At 43.9% G+C, this 17,919-nt stretch overlaps 1 protein-coding gene across 2 annotated transcripts in view; it reads right to left on the bottom strand.

Moving 5' to 3' along the window:
* Nucleotides 1-17,919, bottom strand: part of GPD1L (glycerol-3-phosphate dehydrogenase 1 like) — a 110,147-nt gene that overhangs the window by 89,143 nt on the left and 3,085 nt on the right. For both annotated transcript variants that reach the window (XM_072793111.1, XM_072793112.1), the window contains exon 2: nucleotides 7,179-7,356. In XM_072793111.1, coding sequence (XP_072649212.1) covers nucleotides 7,179-7,356 — 178 coding nt within the window. The remainder of the gene's footprint in view (nucleotides 1-7,178; nucleotides 7,357-17,919) is intronic.

The raw sequence follows: 17,919 nt of genomic DNA, 5'->3' as shown, positions 1-17,919 counted from the left end.
TCTCCTCTGTGTCTTTAATGAATAAATAAATAAAATCTTTTTTTTTTAATAAATAAAATCTTAAAAAAAAAAAAAGAAAGAAAAGAAATGCTGACCTATTTCACATACTTCCTGTCAGAATCTTTCTGAGGGTGTCCACCATTAAAGAACCTGAAATACATTGGGAAAGACAACTCAGAACAAAAGGGCTTGTCTTTGGAAGGCAAGGAAGATAAATAATCAAGTCAGAACTAAGGCATCACAGTTGATCCACTTAAAGTTCAGATTTTCAGGAATCCAGGGCTCTTGGCCCAAGGTTTTTGTTATCTTTTCTAAAAGATTCATTTATTTATTCATGAGAGACAGAGAGAGAGGCAGAGACATAGGCAAAGGGAGAAGCAGGATCCTCACAGGGAGCCTGATGCAGGACTCAATTCTAGGACCCTGGGATCACTCCTGAGCCAAAGGCAGACACTCAACCTCTGAGCCACCCAGGTGTCCCTCTTGGCCCAAGTTTTTATACACACACACACACACACGCACACACACACACAATCATTTAAAACAAAGTTGGTAAATGCACGTGGAGAAGCCTAAAGGTTCTTCTGCATCCCCCCTGGACTAGTTATCACTGTATAATAATATATGGACACCTTGGCCTAGCTTGATCACCAGTTAGCTAACTGGAGCACCAGAGGTTACTTACCTGCATTCTCGAGGGAATGAGTATTTAGATCAAATACAACAGTATCTGAGTAACACACATAGCAAAGTAGAGGTTCAAAAATATTACAGTGCCCTCCTATTCTTCTAATCTCAATTTTGGCCAAGAGCATAGGTGAAATTTACGTCCTTGGCTCTATATTCAGAAAAATGATCCTCAGATACAGACAACCTTATCTGATGAATCTTATGTAACATGAGGGTGCTTTGAGAGAAACACAGCTGTGAAACACCTGGATTCCCCAATACTACACCAAAATATAAACTGATTGTGGGGGGAATCCCTGGGTGTCTCAGCAGTTTAGCACCTGCCTTCGGCCTAGAGCATGGTCCCGGAGTCCCGGGATAGAGTCCCACGTCGGGCTCCCTGCATGGAGCCTGCTTCTCCCTCTGCCCCCCTCTCTCTCTCTCTCTCTCTCTCTCTCTGTGTCTCTCATGAATAAAAAAATAAATAAAAAATAAAAATAAAAAAATAAACTGATTGTGTAGACTAGTGGTGCCCAAAGTGTGGTCCTGAAGCAACATCATCACCAGTAACTTGTTAAAAATGTAAATGTGTGGGTGTCATCTGAGACCTAATGAATCAGAAACCCTCAGATAGACCCAGTAATCCCCATTAAGCTCTCCAAACTATTCTGAGGAGCATTTAAATTCAAGAAGCAATGGTGACAATGAGTCCTCTAACAAAAACCAGAAAGCTAAACCCAGGGAGGAAAGAGTTAACACTGAGGCTTCTACTGACCTGATATTCTAATTTTCAGAAGCTTTCAGCCAAAATTAATAGTTATTACTACAACCCTATTACTCAAAAGTTAAGTGGCCATTTTTTAAAAAATTATCTCAGTCTAACCTTATATTGCCTAAGATACCACTTAAAGCCCTGAAACACAAGTCTTCACCCAGCTTTGTTCTTCCTCACCACGTCCACTGTCCCTAGCACTCCTTCAGACCACAAAAAAAAAATCCAGTCACTATTCTAGCTGTAAAGGAAACATCAGCCAATGCAGGCCTCTGCAAGAAACCAAATCCAAAGAGTTAGTAAGAAAGGAAAATATAGGGGTACCTGGGTGGCTCGGCGGTTGAGCGTCTGCCTTTGGCTCAGGTCCTGATCCCGGGGTCCTCAGATGGAGTCCCACATTGGGCTCCCTGCAGGGAGCCTGCTTCTCCCTCTGCCTATATCTCTACCTCTCTCCCTGTGTCTCTCATGAATAAATAAATAAAATCTTTAAAAAAAAAAGAAAGGAAAATATATAAATTCAATTTCAAACTTAGAAGATTTTATGCTTCAAAGGACAGCATCAAGAAAGTGAAAAGTTGAAGAAAAGAAAAAATACTTCTGAATTATATATCTGAAAATGGACTGGTAATCTAATATGTATTAAGAATTCCAGGGGTGGGAAAAAAAAAAAAAAAAAGAATTCCAGAGGTGGGATCCCTGGGTGGCTCAGTGGTTTAGCACCTGCCTTTGGCCCAGGGCGTGATCCTGGAGTCCCGGGATCGAGTCCCGCATCGGGCTCCCTGCGTGGAGCCTGCTTCTCCCTCTGCCTGTGTCTCTGCTTCTCTCTCTCTCTCTCTCTCTCTCTGTCTCTCATGCATAAATAAATAAAATCTTAAAAAAAAAAAAAAAGAATTTCAGGGGTGTCTGGCTAGCTCAGTGGGAAGAGCGTGCAACTCTTGTTCAAGCCCTACATTGGGTATAGTTACTTAAAAATAAAATCTTAAGAAAAAAAAAAATTCTTACCACTCAATAATAAAAAGAAAACCCAATTTTTTTAAATGGACTAAGATGGTGAATACATATTTCTCCGAGGAAGACACATAAATGTCCAATGAGCACATGAAAAGATGCTCAAATTGTTAGCCATTAGACAATGAAAGTCAAAATCACAATAAAATATCACTTCATATCCACTAGGATGGGTAGGGTCAGAAAGTTAGATAATGACAAAGACACCAGTAAGAATGTGGAGAAAGTGGAACCCCCATACACTGCTGGTGGGAATGTACAATGGTGTGATCGATCATTTGGAAAACAGCCTGGCAGTTCCTCAAAGAGTTAGTTACCATATGATCCAGCAATTGCACTCCTAGTTACCCACTCAAAAGAACTGAAAAAGTGTTCACACAAAACACCGCATACTAGTGTTCACAGCTGTATTATTCACAATAGCCAAAAAGTACAAGCAACCCAAATGTCCATCAACTGACAAATGGATAAATACAATATGATACATCCATAAAATAAAATCTTATTCAGCCATAAAAAGTGCTGACACATGCTACAACATGCAGGAACCTTGAAAGCACGATGCTAAATCAAAGCAGTCAGACAAAGAAGATCATATATTGTATGATGCCATTTATATGAAATGTCCAGAATAGGTGGACAATAGAAAGATTAGCAGTTGCTTAGGGCTGGGCAGGGGATAGAAGGATATACGAAGTAACTCCTACATGGTGTGGGGTTTCTTTTTAGGGTCATGAAAATATTCTAAAATTGATTGTGGTGATAGTGCACAACTCTGAATATACTGAAAACCACTGAACTATACACTTGAATGGGTGAATTACATGATCTATGAATCATACCTCAGTAAAGTTTTATTTTTTTAAATTTTTTAAAAAGATTTTATTTATTTATGAGATACAGAGAGAGAGAAGAGAGAGAGAGGCAGAGACACAGGAAGAGGGAGAAGCAGGCTCCATGCAGGGAGCCCGATGTGGGACTCGATTCTGTGACTCCAGGATCATGCTCTGGGCTGAAGGCAGTGCTAAACCGCTGAGCCACCCAGGCTGCCCAGTAAAGTTGTTTTAAAAAGGAGTTGGTAAGGCTCAGAAGGCAAGATGAGAAGCAATGACAACAGTATTTCACAGAAGATGCTGTGATCGTAAATCCTAGTGCTACGCTGAGGCTGGTTAAACCTGCAGCAAGCAGGCAGAGAAGCTCTCTATCTGGAGGAGGCCCCGAATAGACAGCTATAAAGCAGGATCAACAATTTTTATCCTATAATGGCAGGAAATGGGAAGTATTCTTTCCACCCAGGTTTCAGAGAAAACTGCAAACCCAGACTGCCCCAGCTTTTAGCCAACAGGTGATGACACGGTGACATCATAATTACAAGAGGTTGGGGTGGGGGTGGCGGTGGGAAGTCACGTCATAAGGATGGGCAAGAAAGTCGGTGGGAAACAGTGTAGGGGCCTCAAGGAAGAAAGACTCACAGTCTCAAGTCAGCCCACCAACCGACACGTGTCACAAGTTAACAACCCTATGTTGACGGAAATGCAGCATCTGCCTCATAACTATAAGGGTCTTATCTAACACTAATTGACTTCTTAAATGATCAAATGAGATAGCTGGAAAACTCTGAAATAAACATCAAACTAAAAGAAAATAAAACCAAAACAAAGCCCCAGCTTTTAAAACAAAATGCTTAATAGAAAGCTAAATATATATGGACCACCTCATTTACTCTTTGCAAAGTCCCTAAGCATAATAAGGCACTGAACACAAGCTCACTCAGCAAGCATGCAAGCCCAGGCCCTGACACCCAGGCGAGTCCTCCACCACCACACTTCACCATCGCTCGACTTTATCGTGCAATATTTTCTACAAACAGTTCAAAACTATAAAGAGTAGAGAGGGAAAAAACACCTGTGTACCTTCCACCAGCTTAAGAAATAAACCTTTCCGACTCCTAGGTATCTTCTGCCAAGCACTGGCAAGGATGTGGGACAACATGAACCCTCAGACACGCGGGCAGAGCATAGACTGTATAACCGCTTTGGGAACCAGTGATGTGGTGTAGTGACATTACAGCTGTGAGTTCTCGGTGACCCTGTGATTCCACCCCTACAACACCTGGAAACCGTGCAAATGTCCCTCCCAGAGAATGGACACATTCACTTCCATGCACCTACGAGGCTTCAGACATCAACAGAGTCCTGGGAGTGGATGGTTCCTCCTTTCTCTCCTCACTCTGTGGGCAGGTGATGGGATCAGTCAGTGTGGGGACTGGGCTCTGAGTGGCAATGGCTTTTGACTCTTCCATGTCAATTCTGGTTTGTTTCTTTGTTTGAAGATTATTTATTTGAGAGAGAGAGAGCATAAGCAGAAGCAGAAGGAGAAGGAGAGGGAGAAAGAGACTCCCTGTTAAGCAGGGAGCCCCCCCTCCCCCAGGGCTTAATCCCAGGACCCAGAGATCATGACCCAAGGTGAAGGCAGACACTTGACCAACTAAGCCACCTAGGAACCCCTGGGTCCTTCTCTCTATGTCAATTCTTTCCCTTCCTTCTTCCCTCTTGGCCCCTGCTTCCAGCACAAGCTTTGGCTTTACAAAACCACTTGACAGGTTCCCCTCCCCCCAAATCCCCTGAGCACTGCACCAGGAACTATGGAAGAAAGAAAACCAGAAAGTCAGGTTCACACACTTGGGGCAGGTGGGGGTGAACAGGTTGGCACAAAGTAGAGTGGAAGGAACATATTAACAAAGTATGTGATTTACAGAAGGGAAGGAACCATTGATTCCAACAAGAATGAGAAGTGAAACCTGGGAATTTCCTACTCCAAACATGGGTCAAAGATGACCTTAGAAGCCTTCTATTGCAGTGGAAGTAGCTGTTCCCTTTGTTCCTCCCATCGGATATTTGGACAAGGTAACTTCTAAGCTCAGAACCGTAGGGAGCCTTTCTCTCCCCACCCACAACACCAAGAATAGCTGCATAGAAATGCTGCCTGACCCTGTGCGGTGACCCAGTGATCAATGTCCAGAAGACAATGGATTCAATGGGAAGAGCCCACCAAGAATCACGTTCAAACCCTAGCCCCTAGCTATGAGACCCTGGGCAAGTTCATTAACTTCTCTGAGCCTTGGTTTCTCATAAAATCAGAACTATCGTCATAATAGAAAAGCTAATAATATCAACCTAAGAGGGTTCTTGAGAACATTACAAGAGATAAAATATGTGGACTACTTAGAACAGTGCTTGACACTATTGAATACTGTAACCAAAAACCAAACAGCAATCTCCAGTGAGCAAGGTCTTTGCAAATCCAGACTTCCTGGCATTTATCAGTTTACGAATCTGTCTTCCTTGCTGGACTCCTTGAGGGAAGCAACATCATCTTATTCCTCTTCCTGTCTCTGGCAACCAACACTGTGCTTTGCATGCACTGTACACACTCATAAAGGTTGATAAGTGAATATATGCAGGGATGAGTGTTTTCATTAACAAAGAAGATGAGTCTGCCAGTTAACCAGGGAATTAGGCAGTCATAATGGTCTGGTCTTCAAACAGACTTACAGAAAGCCACCCAGGGGTGAATCTGGCAGCAGAAGCTCCCAAATTCCACTCAGACAAACAGCATGGTACACTCCTTTGGTTCCTCTGGCTTGTTTCTTCCTCCCCCTATCTATTGCAAGTCACTGGAATGAGGCCAGGCAATTATCTGTATTTTTCCCTCTCAGACCTAATAAGCTTACATTTTAAACTGTCAGTCTTACAATTTTCTATTTTCTCCAATCTCCTTCTGTAATTCAGGCCTTGACCCTGATTTTAATTACAGACCAGTGCATTAGCTGTCCTTGTGTGGAGTTCAAAGTCCATGCACTTAGAAAGGGAATATCAGACTAGGAGTCCAACAAGCAGCCAACGGCAAAGCTGTTAGTTCCAGCTTTGACAGGACCAGCACTTTGAACGCCAAGAAAGTAGCCTGTCATGGGTTGAACTGTGTGCCTCTCCTCACACCGACCCCACACCTAATTCATATGTTGAAGTCCTAACCCTAGTACCTTGGAATATGATTGTATTTGGAGCCAGGATCTTCAGAGGTAATTACGTTAAAGTAAGGACATTAGGGTAGGCCCTAATTCAACATGACTTGTGGCCATATAAGAAGAGGAGACTGGGGACCTGCGTGGCTCAGTCAGTTAAACATCTGCCGTTAGCTCAGGTCATGATCTCTGGGTCCTGGGATTGAGCCCTGCCTTGGGCTCCCTGTTTAGCGGAGAGCCTGCTTCTCCCTCTCCCTCTGCTGTTCCCGCCAGCTTGTGTGCACTCTCTCTCTCAAATGAATAAATAAAACCTTTAACAAAAAAAGGGGGGGGGGAGGAGAAGAGATTAGGACACAGACATACAGGAAGAAGACGGCCGTCTACAAGTCAGAGAGAGAGCCTCAGAAGAAACCAAACCTGCCAACACTCTCATCTTGGACTGGAAGACTCTGGAATTGGGAGAAAATAAACCTCTGTTGTCTAAGCCACCTGTTCGATTGCACTTTGTTACGCCAGCCTAGCAAACTGATACAAACCCTATCCTCAGAGTCAGGAAAACCAAAGCTGACTAAGCAAAGAAGTTGGTAGTAGAAAGGGATGAAGGATGAGGTAAGTAGCTTTCCCATGTCCCCAAGCCCAAGAGCTAACTCAGCCAAGCCCAACTTTCAGAATGAACCAAAAGTACTTTCCGTCCCACAGTCTTACCACATTTTCTGGCAGCTTGTGTCCAGGGAGATACTTTACATTTTCATGGTCATTATTTATGATGTCTGTCAGTTTTCTCCCATTAACCGTTTCTTCAAAGACCCACATCTTAACTGTGGAGGCAAACTTCGTAAGTTTCTTGACATTATTACCAATTATTTTTGCAACAGCTGAACCCCTATGAAAGAAACAGTGGAGAAGAAAAAAAAATTAAACTCACTTGGGCAAAAGGGAAAAAAACCATTCGATTGTAGTTCAGAAGAATCACGTTCTGATTCTGATTCAGGAAATGGGATTTTTTTTTTTTTTTTTTTGGATTTAAAACTTCAGATGGGATGTCGTATCAGCCACAAGCCACTTGAAGCTCAGTTGTTTGTACCTGGAAAGACCCAACCCCCAACCCCACCCCACCGCCCTGTGACCAGGAAAGCCCCGGAATTTGGTACAAGGTCAAAAACAAAACACTACCCCCTTGAAACTAATAAACATCAACCAATCTTGGAAGAGAGCATCACAGGCAGAAGAGAAACCCACCTAAAAAGATGACATAAAACATAAAAACACTTGGCAGGGACTCTAAACCTCTGAGGCAACCAGGCTATATTTCAAATCCATCGCAGAGATTAAAATGTAGCTACCGCAGAGTAAACTGTGTTCAGGTGAACTGCAAGGGGCCCAAGTTGCAGTCATAATGGGAAGACAAGAACCTGAGTGAATTCCAGAAAAGGAGCAGAGCGAGAGGGCACAGGGCTCGGCTGCCTGGGTATTAGGTGCCCCCAGCAGACATGCACCCAGCAGGCTGCTAGCCCCCCAGCAAGCTCCCTTTTTCTTCTGTATCTCTAGTCACCAAACACATTCTGGTAACTAATTAGTATCCCATAGGTTTTGCTACAGGGGAAGAGAAGGCACTCCAGCTAGTTAAGGCCAGGCCTCTGGACAAGGGCCGTGGGTCTGGGGCTGGTGGCCTCCACAGCAGAGGTGTTCCTGGACAGCCCGGGCACCTGTGCCCATCTCACGCGCGCTGAGTGCACAGTGGGCCATGGGCTGCTGATTGGGCCCGGGTGACTCTGAATGGAGAAATACTTTGTTTCTTATACAACTTTCCTGGTGTGGGAAGGAATTCCTCTTACCTTATTCACCTCTGAGTAGGTGATAAGGTTTTAAAAGCAAACAACACATTGTCTTTTCCCTACTGGATCACTGGCACAGTGGGCACTTGGTAAGTATTTGATAACTGAGATAAATGAATGAATGGGTGATTGAACAAAGTTATTGGTGAAACCGAGGAGGAGGCAGGACAAGGTCCCTGATGACCTCACATGTAATGTAACAGGAGTTTCCCCCTTGATTTTTGTCATGTCATTTTCAGCACCAATGAATCCCAAAGGATGCACAGCAAGGCCTAATGGACTTAATGTTTAACAGTTTCAATATTCATTTGAATTTTCTGAACTAATTCATTTCAGCAGATGCTATGGGTTTGCCTTTGGTTGCAGATGCTTGGCTTCCCCAACAGGAGTTTGTAAAAGGAGAAGCAAATATGTTCTGGTAAGATCCCAGGAAGGGATCTGGTGGTTCTGGCTTATTTTCCTGCTTGTTTTACTGGATTTGAATTCCTAGTGCCTAAAAGCCCCACCCTCCTTATTTTGCTCACTTCTCCCAAAGCCAAGGAGCACAGGGAGCCTTGGCTGTTACCTCCCTGGGAGTCCATGAGCAGTTATCTCCCAGATTAGAATGAAGGGGATAGTGATCCTGGGGACAATCTTGGCTCTCTTCTTCTTTTTTTTCCTTTAAGATTTTATTTAAGAGAGAGAGAGGGCACAAGCAGTGGTGGGTGAGGAGGAGCAGAGGAAGAGGGAAAAGCAGACTCCCTGCAGACCAGGAAGCCCAATGTGGGGCTTGATCCCAAGACCCAGAGATCATGACCTGAGCCTGAGCTGAAGTCAGACGCTTAGCAGACTCTTAACCCACTGAGCCACCCAGGCGCCTATCCTGGCCTCTCTTCTACAAGGTGACAGAACTGGATGAATAGGTATTTAGCTAACAAACTGTCCTGCTGGCATAGAATAAAAGTTTCACAGGTAAAGCCACAGAGCTTTGATACATACAACAGTACAATAGCTTATGCTATTCTTTTGTGAGGTGGGATACCACCAAAGTTCTGGACCGTGGAGCAGAACAGCAGTTCTCAACACTGGCTGCACGTTAGTCCCTGCAGAGCTTTAGAAAACTATAGATGCCCGATCCTACTCTAGAGGTACAGATTTCATTGGTCTGTGGTATGGCGTGGGACTCAGGATTTTTAAAGCTCCCAGGTAATCTAATTTACAGCCAAAGTTGAGAACCACTAGCTTAGTTTATCCATTTATCTCAGGAAAGGGATTAGGATTGAGGAAAGAAGGATGGAATTTTTTTTTAAAGATCTTTTTAGGGATCCCTGGGTGGCGCAGTGGTTTAGCGCCTGCCTTTGTCCCAGGGCGCGATCCTGGAGACCCGGGATCGAATCCCACGTCGGGCTCCCGGTGCATGGAGCCTGTTTCTCCCTCTGCCTGTGTCTCTGCCTCTCTCTCTCTCACTGTGTACCTATCATAAATAAATAAAATTAAAAAAAAAAAAATAAAGATCTTTTTAAAAAGATGTATTTATTTATTTATTAATGATAGACACAGAGAGAGAAAGAGAGAGGTAGAGACACAGGAGGAGGGAGAAGCAGGCTCCATGCCGGGAGCCCGACGCGGGACTCGATCCCAGGACTCAGGATCGTGCCCTGGGCCAAAGACAGGCGCCAAACCACGGAGCCACCCAGGGATCCCCTTTTTTTAAGATTTTATATATTTACTTGAGAGAGAGAGAGAGAGAGCATGGGGGGGGGTGGCAGAGAGGGAAAGCAGACCCTCCACTGAGCCAGGAGCCTGAGAGACAGGGCACTTGATTCTAGGACCCTGAGATCATGATCTGAGCCAAATGCTGAGATGATAACCAACTGAGCTAGCTGCCCAGGCACCCCGAGAAGCATGGAATTTAACTCAAGGACAAATCTAGCAAGGACAAGAACAAAAAGATTCTAGTGCCTACAAGGCCTTGTCTTGTTCTTTTTCTTTCTTTTTTTTTTTTTTTTATATGTCTTGTTCTTTATAAATAACTTTACATAGGAATTCTGAGTTTTTTGGGCTCAGGACTTAAAACACTGTATTTTATTGTTTTAATCTCTTTTACAACCTAGTGCAATCTCCATGTTGAACCAAACATTTTCTTTCCTGCCCACCTTTTTTCTGTGTTGTTTATTAAACCTCTAAAAGTGTAATCAACCTCAACAATTAATAAAGGCCATATATGAGAAACCCACAGCTGACAGGACACTGAGTGTTCTTAACACCAAGAATGTGAGACTGGAGCAGGCAGGAACTTTTTATTTTAGGAAATAAATGTTTATTTAAATGTTATTTTTATTTATTATTAACTTTTTAATTTTAAATTCTTATCAAAGATGTTTATTACTTTGATTTGTGGTGTTTTTTTCCTGGGTATATTCATATCTCCAAACCCATCAAACTGTATACATTGAATATGTCCAGTGGTTTCTGTATATCAATTATACTTTGAGAAAAGCTGTTTTGGTTTTTTTTAAAAGAAGTATATAATCCACACCCCAAACTCCTTTGTGGCTTTGAAATGAGCACTCTACTTGTGCTCATTACATGTGTTACTACTTCTGACCAATGTGAAGAAACAGGATCAGAGAGAGCAAACCAAGTGTTTTGGAAGAACTTAAATGTTTTGAAGGGACTAGAGGCTTGTAAGTGGCATACCCTGTTTCAAAAAAAAAAAAAAAAAAAAAAAAGTGACTGGCCTGCAGAGAGCCAGTCCCCAAACACTCACAGCTATTAGAATTGAGATTAAAATAAGTGTTGGCTACAGTCCATGCAGGCAGTTCTGTGTGGCTTGGTTGTGATTGGGGCTGGGTTGCCAGACACACTGGTGGAGCTCTCCACATCTCAGGGATCTTGTACCATTGCACGAGCAGAGTCAGGCATGGACCTTTCACTGTCAGGATCAAGGGCATGAGCAGCCATTTCCACGCTTGGCCCAGCTCATCTATCTAATAAATGACAGATGGGACAGTGATCTTTAAGGTCCTTTCCAGGTCTATGATTGAGTCCAGTGTATTCCAGAGTGAGAAATGGGTACCAAGGATATCCCCAATGGCTGAGTGCTACCCACACACACGGCACCAAAGGACACTGACTCCCTTATTCCCTTTCAACTCCCATGGCCTTCTGAGGGAGTGCAGAATGTCTCATTTGAGTGCTACTGTGTTGTTACCATCTCTCCAGCATGTGCTCATTTCCCCTCTTCATGAAGTCTCTAAGTACCTCAGACACTGAGCCTTGGCAGGTAGCAGTATTTGGCAAGAATTCTGTAACACTGTTTTGTTTTCATCCTACTGGTTGTTATCTCCAACATACGATGTTTATGGTAGTGATAGAAAGTTTTCTTATAAAGTCAACTTTTAAACAAAGTTTAACAAGCAAATAATAACCCAAATATGAAGCAGAGCCAAAAGTCATCATGGCAGAGCCTACAAGATGGAGGTTTAATCCTGCCCAAACTTTTGACCTTGTCGATTAAGACACCGAGGATCAGAGTCACTCTGAACTTGTGCCACACAACCAGGTAGTAGCAGAACTGGGCAAGGGACTCGGGTCTGCTCATGGCCAGTCCTGAATCTTTACACAGATATATAAAATCACATTTCCCATGAAATCATATAGACTGATTTGCAACTTCTATAATGCTATGCAAATGAAGTTCAGAAGGGACATGGAGAGGTCACGTTCCAGTGCCAGCTATATACTGGGGCTTGATTTAAGATCTCCTTTCATCTTTACTGCAGCCCCAAGAGAGGTACACATTATCCCCTTTAACTTCACAGATGAAGAAGCTGAGTCTCACAAGTGTCACCCAAGTCATGTTCCCATTAGCACCCAGCAGTTCTGACCCAATCTGTTTCCAAAGCCCACACTTCCCGCAATTTTGTGTTTGCCCTCACACAGAGTAGAATCATTTGTGGAAAATGCATGCTGAACACCCATCACACATAGATACTGCTGAGCACTGGGTGGTACAGGGAACAGAGTACACAAGTCCACACCCTCGTGGGGCCTGGAAAGTGAGGTTGCTCCAGCAAGCTTATAACTGTGCCATGAGCCGAGGACATGGTGACACTCAATCATGTCAGGTCCAGGAGAGCCCAGAGGAAGTGCAACTATGGCCGAACTCTGAAGATTGAAAGGGTGTCACCTGGGGGAGGGAGTGGAGTACCTTCCAGCCCTGGAGCAAAGGTGCAGGAACAGGTAGGGCCTGGAGATTATTTGCTTTTATCAGAAGCCAACACTTCTAGGGAGGGGAGGCCAAGGGGGAGGGAGGAGGAGGGAGAAGGTAAAGGGGAGGGAGGAGGGGTGAGGTGAAGGGAAGGAGAGGGAGGGAAGGAGGGAGAGGATGGGACTGCAGAGGAAGAGAGAAAGCGAAGAGGACAGGGGCAGGGTCCAGGCCTGAGAGGGGTAGACCTACCAGGTGTCTGGCACTGGTTTTTGTTGCTGTTTTTCTTGAAATATCATAGACATATAACATTGTGTAAGTTTAAGATGTACAACTTGTTGATTTGATACATTTATATACTGCAGTATGAGTACCACCACAGCACTCCTTTAAATATCTTATCCATTTTATCTGTTTCATGCCTCAGCAATCCTTTGAGGCAGGTTTTATCATCATCATCATCATCATTTACATATATTATATACAATATCCATCTATTATCCTCATTTTTAAGGGGGGGTGGGAGGGGCAGAGGGAGCTGGGAGAGAATCTTCAGCAGGTTCCACGCCCAGCATGGAGCCTGACATGGGGCTCAATCTCCCTGAGCTCAAGAACTGAGATGAAATCAACTCAGACATTCAATCGACTGAGCCACCCCCGGTGCCTCTCTTATTCTCATTTTGTACATGAAGAAACTGAAGCCCAGAGACCACACAGGTGGTTAGTAGAGGACCAGAGAGTCACACTGCACACCATGTCTGCTGTCCTTCCCTGGGTCCCAGCTGTATGGACAACACCCTCCTGGGGGTCCTAACCTTCAGCCTGGCATACCTCCACCCCTTCCCCCTTGGCATTCACCCTCCTGCCTTCTTGCCCCTTCCTCTCTAAAAGGGTATGATATTTTCATCAGGCTGGGGATGTGCTGCATCAGCCAAGGAAGGGTCACCTACCAAGCCAGGTGTGATCCCGACAGAATTCTGGTGGCCCATGCTCCCCCAGAGACTGCAGAATCTTTCTGGGACAGAAAGGACACTATAAATACCTCCTACTGTTTACAGAGAAAACTAAGTGAGGGGAATTAGCAAGGGTTTGGCCAGATTTTCCTCATTCCATGCCCCAGTCTCTTCCAGAGCTGATCCTAACTGTGGAGCCAAGGGAAGAGGGTGGTCAATTTTGTTTTAAATACCATCTACTTTTTTTACTCATAAAAGCAACACATGGACGATGAAAAGGCAATTATGAATAATCTCACCACCCAGGGAGAACCACTGTTAACATTTTGTGTAATTCTTTGCATTAAAGGGCTTTTAAAGTACAATCAAATGCCAGAGTATTAGATGCAAATGTGAAAAATGCAGTATTTTAAATACAGATGCCACTCGGTGAATGTTTATTTGATCTCCGGATCGGGAAGCTTTCTAAGCTTAAAATCAAAGGAAGAAACCACAGAGGGAAAAAAAGATCAATGTGCCCAACTTCACAAAGAAAAGGAGGGGTAGAAGATGAATAAGGCCTTTCTACTGATCAAAATTCAAAGGGCACAAGACAAAGCTTATGACAGAATGTTACAGTGAACAAAAAAACAAGATGCAAAACTGTTCATGCCACATGACACGCGATTAACAATTAACGAAAGACATACCAACTCACACCCATTAGGATGGTTACTACAGGGGAAAAAAAAACCCAAACAAACGAAAGGGGAAAATGATCAGTGTTAGTGAGGGTGTGCAGAAATTGGAACCCTTGGGCACTATCAGCAGGCATGTAAAGTGGTGCAGCTGTCATGGAAAGCTATACAGTGGTTTCTCAAAAAAACTGAAAATAGAATTACCTGTATGATCTGACGATTCCACTTCAGAGTATGGACCCAACAGAATGGAAAGCCAGGACTCAGATGTTCGGACACCCGTAGTCACAGCAGCATGACAGAGGTCCCCCTCACCTGTCATTTCTGTCTTCCGTGGTTTCACTTACCACACCCCTCAAATGCCAGGTCTCAATCCCTGCACCATTCACCTCACTTCAGCCCATGATGTCACCAGCTGACCATCTCACATCATCACAAGAACGGGGAGTACAGTACAATTAGGTATTTTGGGAGTGATGAACCACATTCACATAACTTCAAATATAGTATATTGTTATAACTGTTCTATTTTATTATTAGTTATTATTGTTAATCTCTTACTGTGCTTAAGTTATAAATAAACTTTATCATAGGTACATATGTATTTTTAAAAACCCACAGTCTTTATAAGGTTCTGTACTATATGCGATTCCAGGCATCTACCGAGGGTTTTGGAATATATTCCCAGTGGGCAAGGAGAACCACTGTATTTGCAAAAGCTAAAAGGTAAAAGAAACCTAATTCTAGGTAATTCTCTCTTGCTGTTGGAATCCAGCCACCAAATGGAGAAGTCCAAACTAGCATGCTGACAAATGAGAGACACGTAGTCCAGTCACTATCAGCCTGGCAAAAACCTGCCCACTCTGCCAGATTCACAAAGAATGTTACCCAGGACCAAGAGTCCCAGCTAACTCATCACAGGACCTCAGCCTTTTGAGTGAGGCCAGGCCAGACCAGCAGAAGACCCTCCCAGCTTAGTTCAGATTGCTGATCCACAGAATCACTGATTACCGTTTGAAGCCATTAAGTTTCAGGGGGACATGGTTAGGCAGCAACAGAAAACTGATTCAGTTCCCAGCTCCCAAATGTGGAAGGGACTGAGCCCCAGAGGAGAATGACAGCAAAGTGCCACTAGTATAACTTGAAGAGAACCCAGATAACTTCTGGCATGCTGAACTCAATTTGTAAGGTCACCAAGCATGGAGGTGAGGGATGAAGAGAAGAGAGAGAAGGGAGACCTGGCTGGTGAGAACCCCCAAAACAACTTACCACCAGCAACCACTGAGAGACCTGGAGACACTATCTGGCTTGCTGTAAAGACTGAAAGGACAGGAGACTTCTCTATCCAATGGGATATCTTAGAAGAGAGTGGGCTCACCCAGGCAGTGCTCAGAGATTAAGGGGTGGAAATGCAGGTAACACTTCCTAAAATCAATCTAGCAGATTAATTGTTAGAAAAACCGCATATTTGAGTGAAAAATCTGTTACTTAATTTTTAAGTAATCTCTACACCCAGCATGGGGCTCAAACTCAACCCCGAGATCAAGAGTCACATGCTCCACCGAATGAGCCAGCCAGGCACCCCTCATTTTAGTTTTTCTTAAGTGGAATATTATTATACTAGGCTTTTGTTGGGAGGGTAAGATATTAAGATATTCAATATTTCTCTGATGATGATATTTGTCCTCAGGTAAAAGTATGCTTCTCACTGAAAATGACAAGAATTTATAGAAACATGGCCATTAGATGTAGAAGGATCTGGGCTTCAACTCCACCTTATTAACTTCTAATCTGGAAATGTTTTCTCTCCATCTTTACTTTGTCATCTAGAATAGGGAGAACAATAGAACTGCATAGGCTTGTTTGGAGGCTTAAATGAAGTAATGCACAAACCTGATATGCAGAAAATGACCACCCCAGGAGAGAGGAAATGGGAAGAGAATGAAGATGACAGACATGAAAGGCTCAGGGAAGAGAACTGCGAGCTCCTGACCCACCACTACAAAAGCAGCCATGATTTGTATACAGATCTTTCTCAGCTTCCAATGGGGTTCTGTCCCAATAGACCCACTGTAAGCTTCAAATATCCTAAAACTCATTTAGTCTCCCTCACCTCCTGAACACCACGGCTTAGCCTCACTGACCTGCAACATGCCCAGAACACTTAAATGAGCCTACAGTTGGGCAAAACCATTGAACACAAAGCCTATTACACAATGAAGTGTTGACTAGCTTAGGTCCTTGACTGAATGCTGCACTGAAAGTGACAAACAGAATGGCTGTCCTTGTCCCACTAGTTCACCCTCGTGATTGGTGGCTGACCCAGCGCTGCAGCTGCCACTCGGCATCGCCACGGAGGATCCACTGCATGGTGCCAGCCCAGGAGAAGATCCAGATGCACAATTCAGAATACGGTTTCTACTAAACACCTGTCGCTTTTCCACCATCATAATGTCAAAAAAGTGTAAGTTGAACCATCATGAGTTAGGGACCTTTTGTACTGAACAGGGGACAGAGGTGATAGAAATAGGTGATTAAATATCAGGGCTTTTTCTGGTTATTGGTTGCACAAACTTCTCATTCTGGTTCACAAGGGAATTCTGGATATTTTCCCAGCTCAGCTCCCACCCATCCTATCATTAAATTATCCTTCTGGGTTTTTTTGTTTTGTTTTGTTTAAAGATTTTATTTATTTATTCATGAGAGACACACAAAGGGGGGGGGAAGGGACAGAGACACAGACAGAGGGAGAAGCCAGCTCCATGCAGGGAGCCCAACATGGGACTCGATTCCGGGTCCCCAGGATCACACCCTGGGCCAAAGGCAGACACTAAACCGCTGAGCCACCCAGGGATCCCCTGATTGTCCTTCTGACTCTTAAAGCAGAGGTATGTCAGTGGCACCTATGGACAGGGAAGGGATTATTTCTGACCTCAGAGGAGCTAATCTATAGCCTCTGAGACAGCTTCTGAGTGTTCCATGTGGGCATGTAGCAAGAATCAACCACAGAAATTGAGGAGCACAGACAAAAGGGTGACAGAGCTGGGCTAAGGGCCACAACACAGCATTTAGATGGTTTCACCAGATCAAAAAAAGATAGTTACCCACATCCAGCTCTGGTCATCAGTGCAAAGTAGGCCAAAGCTCTCCCTGCCCTTCAGTCCAGCTGTGGGGTGACGGTGAAAACTAGGGCAAAAGGCAAACAACTCCGCATATCAGTTACACCCTTTGTCTTTTACCTTCTCTCCCCTCTCTGCCTCTGCTTCTTGGACAGACTCCAATTGGATCCATTTGGTGACTTAATGATGGTGCTGGTCAAGGTTGATCAAATAAACACAATAACAGTAGCTGATGTCTATTGAGTACTGGTCACTTTGTACTTTCCCCGGCTCATGTCATTTAATCCTAACCAAAATCCTAGACAGCAGGTACCAATATCATAACCAAATGATTCTTGAAGAAGCAGTTTGCTCAAGGCCTTACAGCTGCCAAACAGGGAATCAGGATCGAAACGCAAGGAGTGGGAATTCCTAGCCCCTCCTGCATTACTCTACCTCCAAAGGAGTTTTGGGGCTTGGACATACGTTCTCTACCACAGAAGCTTGGCTGTAAATACAGCCCTGAAGGTTTCATTGCTAGAACTGGATCTTGCCCTGTGTCTGGGTAATTTTCCAAAGTTCTGGTAAAATAACTTTGTTTCATCTTTGGTGGAACTTATGAAGCTTTATGGGTTTGTTGTTGTTGTTTTGAGTTACGAGGGCCATGAAAAGCCATGCAAATCAGGAAGTGCCT

This window comes from Canis lupus, chromosome 22 (genome assembly GCF_048164855.1).
Source record: "Canis lupus baileyi chromosome 22, mCanLup2.hap1, whole genome shotgun sequence".
In the NCBI taxonomy this organism is placed as follows: Eukaryota; Metazoa; Chordata; class Mammalia; order Carnivora; family Canidae; genus Canis; species Canis lupus.
The sequence above is the reverse complement of the archived record's forward strand: the minus strand, read 5'-3'. Positions and strand labels throughout refer to the sequence as shown.